The 7,021-nt window shown below is 50.7% G+C and overlaps 1 protein-coding gene across 3 annotated transcripts in view; it reads left to right on the top strand.

Moving 5' to 3' along the window:
* Window positions 1-4,589, top strand: part of Cnpy3 (canopy FGF signaling regulator 3) — a 15,597-nt gene extending 11,008 nt beyond the window's left edge. For all 3 annotated transcript variants that reach the window (XM_031348766.1, XM_031348769.1, XM_031348768.1), the window contains 3 exons: window positions 2,301-2,423; window positions 3,051-3,168; window positions 3,444-4,589. In XM_031348766.1, the coding sequence (XP_031204626.1) occupies window positions 2,301-2,423; window positions 3,051-3,168; window positions 3,444-3,664 (462 nt within the window). In that variant the 3' untranslated portion in view covers window positions 3,665-4,589. The remainder of the gene's footprint in view (window positions 1-2,300; window positions 2,424-3,050; window positions 3,169-3,443) is intronic.
* The last annotated feature ends 2,432 nt before the right edge of the window (window positions 4,590-7,021 follow it).

Here is a 7,021-nt window from a genome sequence, read left to right as displayed (position 1 = left end):
TTTTTTTTTTTTTTTTAAGATTTATTTATTTTATGTATATGAGTATACTGTCACTGTCTTCAGACACACCAGAAGAAGGCATCAGATCCCATTACAGATAGTGTGGGCTACCATGTGGTTGTTGGGAATTGAATTCAGGACCTCTGGAAGAGCAGTTAGTGCTCTTAACTGCTGAGCCCTCTCTCTAGCCTCGGATCTTTGAGTTTGAATCCAGCATAGACTGCATAGCAAGCTCCAGGCCATGTAGGGCCACATAGTGGGATTCTGTCTCCTGAACGGTGGGAGAACCACGAGGTGCAAAGCCTGTGACATATCACTGCTCATGTAGAAAAGCCAGGTACGGTGTGAAAGCCATAGCTCTGCATAAGCCAGGCTGAGGTTCTTATCACTGAGCTATGCCCAACCCCTGTGTTGTATATGTGAGAGAGAGAGGGAGAGGAAGAGAGAGAGGAGAGAGAGAGAGAGAGAGAGAGAGAGAGAGAGAGAGAGAGAGAGAGAGAGAGAGAGAATTTTTCTCCAGGAAAGGGAAATGTGGGTAGTGCTTTATCATTATCTTTGGGGACAAGGACTATCTAGGAAGCCTGTATAAAGAGTCCTTTAGTTTCTCAGCTGAGCTCTGCTCTACCAAGGAAAGACACAAGCTAAGAAGAATCTGGAGCGGGAGGGGCCTGGGTACAGAGGAAAGTGCCTTAGAGCAATGAACACTTTCGAGAACTGGAGGGATGGCTCATCACTTAGGAGCACTTCCAACTCTTGTAGAGGAGCCAGATTTGATTCCAAGCACCCAAGTAGTGGTTCACAGGAACCAGACATGCACATGGGGCAGGCAAAACACACGTAAAATCAATGAATCTGGTAAAAAAGAAAGAAAAGGGACTTGAAGCCCTTTTTTTAATCCAAGAATTTTTTTACACCATCCTAGGTATATAGGAACAACAAAATAAGTATAGACATCAGACAGCTCTTAGGCCAGGGAGATGGTTCGGTGGGTGAAGTCTAAGGTCCTGAATTTGGATCCCCGACACCCATAAAGCTGAATGCAGGAGGATGTGCCTGTCATTCGAGGGTTCCTGTAGCAAGGAGGGAAATGGGCACAGGAGACTTAGCAGAAGCTCTGGAGCCAGGGAGTCTGGCATATACGTTGGCAAATAAGAGGCCCTGTCCCAAATAGGGTTTCAGGGAAGGGGAGGCCCAGCACCCAAGGTTTCCTCTGTCTCCACATGCACATCCACAAACATAAAAATATACAACATACACACAGAGATTACAAAGAAGTAAATGTTGGCCCAGTGTTTGGTAGTGTAGGGCACCCCATCTTCAGTGGTTTTTGGAGTCAGTTTCTATTTTGACTTTGTGGTCATGGGCCCTGAGAGCCTCTGCTTTACCTACGTACATATCCAGTATGGTAGGAGTTTGTGTAGAGCCATTTTAGAACATTAAAATTCTGTCCTGAAACCAAATCAGCCTTTACTGAACACGTTCTATGAAACTCAGGCAACACGGGTTTTGTTTGCTTGCTTTGTTTTTTGGTTTTTAGAGATGGGGTTTCTCCGTGTAGCCCTGGCTGAAACAGTAGTTTTTAAAGTTTATTTACTTACTTGTTTATTTATTTTGAGGCAGAGTCTCTCTGTGACATAGATCTGACTTCCCTGAAACTCCCTATGTAGACCAGGCTAGCCTCAAACTCTCAGAGATCCATCTGCTTCTGTCTCCCAAGTGCTGGGAATTTGTCACCATGCCCACCTTATTTTTTTTTTTTTTATTTATTTTAAATTTTGAGACAGGAGCTCACTATATACTCCTGATTAGCCTAAAACTCAATATTTAGAACAGGCTGGCTTTGAACTCTCAGGCGATCCATCTGCCTCTGTCTGTTTCTGGAATCCTGTGATTAAAGGTCTGAGCTGCCACTCCCAGCCTCAACTACAATTTAAAACAAAAATCAACCAAAAATATTTATTTGGTAGTTAGAAGATAAAGAATGGTGATAGGAAAATATCTGAAGTCTTCGTTTTCCATGATTAAACCATTCTATTTGATGGGAGTGTCTAGCCATTAGGGAAGGAGCCAAGGACATTTTATAATCTAGGAAAGAAATCTAAGTTCATAAGACCAGAGAACAACTTCATACAGGACAGGTTGAGGTGTGTGTATAATTGGGTAGTGGAAAGCCAGCCTGGGGAGGGTAGAGGTCAGGGCCAAGGAGAGCAGCCTTAGATGAATGCACACAGATGTCAAGCACAAGAGAGAGGGAGGGGGCAGGGAGAGTGCCGCATCCTGTGTCTGGTTGCCTCTTCCAGGGTATGTCGGAGACCTTTGAGACGCTGCACAACCTAGTCCACAAAGGGGTCAAGGTGGTGATGGATATCCCCTATGAGCTATGGAATGAGACCTCGGCTGAGGTGGCTGACCTCAAGAAGCAGGTAAGGGCCCTCAGCCTGGACTTGCTAGGGTGGGCGGGACTGGCTGCCACTGAGGAGGGCAGCCCAGAGCCATTCCTTTGTTTATTAGAGATAGGTTCTCCCTGTGTAGCCCTGGCTTCCCTGGAACTTGGGGTGTGTGTTCACACACACACACACATCCCAGGCTGGCCTCAAACTCACAGAAATATGCCTACCCTTACATCAAGAGTGTTGGGGTTGGGGGCTAGCGAGATGGCTCAGTGGGTAAGAGCACTGACTGCTCTTCCAAAGGTTCTGAGTTCAGATCCCAGGAACCACATGGTGGCTCACAACCACCTGTAATGAGATCTGACACCCTCTTCTGGTACGTCTGAAGACAGCTAGTGTATTACGCTGGGGCAAACGGGGCAGAGCGAGTTCAATTCCCAGCAGCCACATGATGGCTCACGGCCATCTGTACAGCTACAGTGTACTCATATATACAAAATAAATAAAATAAATCTTTAAAAAAAAAAAAGAGTGTTGGGGTTAAAGACATACCCAACATACCTGGCACCTTTTTACTTTTGTGGCTTATGGTGTTGTAGCCAAGCGCCCTTGAGAGAGTTGGGTGCCTGGCCGCACCAGTGCCTAGTGCTATCTTCACAGTGTGATGTGCTGGTGGAAGAGTTTGAAGAGGTGATTGAGGACTGGTACAGGAACCACCAGGAGGAAGACCTGACTGAATTCCTCTGTGCCAACCACGTGCTGAAGGGCAAGGACACGAGTGAGTTGGGGCAGGGTGATGTTTATCATCTGCCATAACTCAGGGGAGGCCGGGAGCATGGGGCGGGGAAGTGGAGGGCATTTTATCTCAGGGAGCTTGAGGAGATGAGGTGAGGTCTCCCCAGGCCCAGGAACAGACAGGAGCCTGCTGGCTAGTGAGGCAAGTGAGCAACAAGGGGATGGGTGGTAGGTACCCCTGTAACTGCTCCCCCAGCCCCCTTTACAGTGCTGCTCCCAAGCAAGCTGGTCCTGAGGCCTTTCTGCACCTTTCCTCAGGTTGCCTGGCAGAGCGGTGGTCTGGCAAGAAGGGGGACATAGCCTCCCTGGGAGGGAAGAAATCCAAGAAGAAGCGCGCCAGGGCCAAGGGCTCCACTGGTGGTGGCAGTAGCAAGCAGAGGAAGGAACTGGGGGGACTGGAGGAGGATGCCAACCCCGAGGAGGAAGAGGGTGTGCAGAAGGCATCTCCCCTCCCACACAGCCCCCCTGATGAGCTGTGAGCCCAACTTAGTATCCTTGAATCAAGACCCCTAACTTCAGAGCTGAAGAGCTTGAGACACATGCAGCTCCAGCAAGGATGGCTGCTGTCCAGCTTCAGGTCTCTCCCTTGGCTCTGTCCTCTTCCTTCCCTTGAACAACGGCAAGAGGTAGAAGGATCTGGGGTACTGGGAGACCCTACCCCAAAGGGAAGAGGAGGAGGATGAGCAGAAGGCAGCTCTCTTTCTAAACGGTCCTCCTCATGAGCCCTGGGTCCCACCCAGCATCCCCAGGCTGAGACTCCTGACCTTGAAGCTGAAGAGCATGAGGCACATAGCTGCTCGCCAGCACCCCTTCACCCAGGATGGACAGAGCCCCAGGAAGGACTCAGTGCAGCCTTAGCCTGCCTCTTCCCTCCACCAAGCATTCCCTTCTGCTGGTCCTTGTTGGAATTTCAGAACTATCAAGAAGAACTCAGGAGGTGTGGCACAAAGGGGCTGGACACCAGAGCTAGAGCCACGCCAGAGCCTGCGGAGAGGGCACCTCACCTGACCCCACTGGGAAGCAAAACTGGAGCTCCCATGTCCACCCACTCCTCCTGAGGACACCTCATGCTCTGCCCAGCCCTTCTCCCAGGGCTACCAGAGTGAACACCTTTTGGCCTTTCTTGGTTACTGGGCCCTCTTCAGCCTCCAGAGTGTCCCCTCATCAATCTTTTCTGCCTACATCCCCCAGTCCCAGGGCCTGGAAGGCTGTCACCATCATTGGTGGCTTAACCTGCCAGTTACTAGGAGGAGCAGGTGCTGGGAGCGTCCGGGGTTGGTTTGTTGCCACTCACTCACTGGTTCTGAACCTTCTAACACTGCAGTCCCTTAATACAGTTCCTCTTGTTGTGGTGATCCCCTTTCTTCCCCCCACCATAAAATTATTTTCATTGCTGTTTCATAACTGTAATTTTGCTACTGTTACGAATTGTAAATATTTTTGGAGTTGGAGGTTTGCCAAAGGGGTTTTGACCCCTAGGTTGACTGCTGGGTTCAAGGTAGGTGGCATGGGGTGAGGCTCACAGCAACTGTCCATGTTTCCCAAGGTCCTTCCTGTTCTGAGTCTCGAGCACTGAGTCCTGGGCATCTGGCTGCCCTCGTTAGCTCCCTTTCTACCCCAAGGCCTTGTGCAGAGTGTTTACAGATGAGCAGCAGCTCCTGCCCCTCCTGCTGCATTCTGCCCTTGCCTGATCGTGGTTGGACCTTGCTCCTGAATTGATCCCTCTGCTCTTCCTAGCGATTGTGCCTAAGCTCCAACTCCTAACAAGCCCTGGGTAAGCCGCGTTCTCCCAGGCAAGGGCAAGCACAAGGCCTGCCCTCTAGGGCAGGGGTGCACACCCCTCACTGTCCTGGGAGCAGGGAGCAGGGCAAGTTTGGTAGCTATGGTCTGACCAGCAGTCTACAGCTTTCATTCTAAGTTTCAAGACACCTGCAGTGTGCGTTCTGAGAGAAGCTGGGCTCAGACTCCACGTGCCTTGTCTTCCCACTGTCCACAGCCACCAAGGCCCTTCCTTCTGTACCTGACACTCGGAAATTCATATTGAACTCATGTGGTTTCTTGGCCTTGATCCACCACCATTAAGACTCTTGAAAACACCAAGACAGTTGGTCTCAGAAACTTGGGGGGCAGAGGCAGGAAGGTTGTAATTTCAGGTCTTACCCGTGCTCCAGAGCTAGTTCACAGCCAGCCCAGGTCACTTAGACCTGCATCGCAGAGGGGCTGGGGAAGCAGCACATTGTTAGGTGAGGCATGAGAGAAACCCCGTGTTCAGTGGATCGGGGTGGGTGAGGGGCGGAACCCAGGAGGCCCCAAGTTCAACCCCCAGCACTTGGATAAGGAAGCCAAGAAGCAGCTGGTGTTTCCTAGAAAGTACCTGCAGAACTCAGCCACCACCGGGAGCCTAGTCCCACAGAGACTCAGTCTTTCTTGATCTGATTCTGAATAGGACCCCTTGGGTCTAGTAGGAGCCCCCTTCTGCCCCACCCCTATTCTCTGGGATGGGACCCAAGTGTGGAGAGTGAGACAAAGTTCCTCCTTTGTTTGGGCCTAGAATGGGCCTTTGAGGTTGTACTGGTTTTGTCGAGCTCTCTCTCCATCTCTGAAGCTGATGACCCCTGTCCTAGGGGGCCAGGGAGATTCCAGTCTAGAAGCAGGACTTGTCCTGGACTTTGTCCTGGTAGGGGACTGGATATAAGGGGCCTGGGCCCAGGGTAAGGAGTCAGGGACTCTGCCTTGGACCAATAGTTTGGTGGCAGTCTCTACCCCTGTCACTAACCCCCAGCACTACAGGGCACATAGTAATCTGTCCACAGAGCATCATTAATACTAAGAGTAGATGAAGCAAAGCCCTATCAGGGCCTAGGGGTGTTGGCCCAGTGACCCAATCCTGGTCTGGTCCAGGCCCGAGGGCAGTGTGACAGGGACTGTTGCACTTTGACCTAAGCTCTTGTAGGGACTGTTCCTTCCCTCCAGAGGACCTGGTATTGCACTCTCGCTAGCTCCCCTGCCACCTGCCCATCCCAACAGGCAGACCTGGCCCAGTATAGATAGGCCAAGGCAGGATTTGGCTGCCCAAGCTGGTCCCTCCACTATAGAAACCTTTTAATCTGGGTGTTACCTACACTTTTGTACCTTGCCACCCCCAGAAGCATTAGTTAGAACTGGAGTTAAGCTCCTCTTACCAGAAACCTTTGATAGAAAGAAGAATGGCCTGAAGGCCTTACTTAGGTGAGTTCCATAAATACCAACTAGACTGGGACCTAGCAGGTTCTATGCTTGACATTTTAGGCACATGTGTGCATGTGTGTGCATTTTTAGTTGACAGGTTTCTCTGGCACAGCCTGACCTAGAATTTACTAGCCAAGGCTGGCCCTGAACTTGTGAACCAGCTGTATTACAACCATGTGCCATGCCCTACTCTTGTGGACCTTTAGCTGAAACCAGGTGGAGCCCACACCACAAAGGAGCAGGGCTCTGGTGAAGTCACACTGTCTGTGGCTTGTCCTCAGTAGTGACTGCCTTGTGGCAGTGTGATACCATCAATTTACTGAGGAGCTTGGGCGGTAGGGGGTCTTGCCATGCAAGGTGAGTGGTTTTACCCCGGAGCTACATCCCCAGCCCTAATGGAGGCAATAGCCAAAGATGCTATTTCTCCAGCAGCTTTTAAATCCCTGAGACCGCCAGGCAGTGGTGGCATAGGCCTTTAATCCCAGCACTTGGGAGGCAGAGGCAGGCGGAGTCAGAGAGGGTTAAGTAACCCATCTGTGTGTGTGTGTGTGTGTGTGTGTGTGTGTGTGTGAGAGAGAGAGAGAGAGAGAGGAGAGAGAGAGAGAGAG

Source organism: Mastomys coucha, unplaced genomic scaffold, assembly GCF_008632895.1.
Source record: "Mastomys coucha isolate ucsf_1 unplaced genomic scaffold, UCSF_Mcou_1 pScaffold3, whole genome shotgun sequence".
Taxonomy (NCBI): domain Eukaryota; kingdom Metazoa; phylum Chordata; class Mammalia; order Rodentia; family Muridae; genus Mastomys; species Mastomys coucha.
This window is presented reverse-complemented; position numbering and strand designations above follow the sequence as displayed.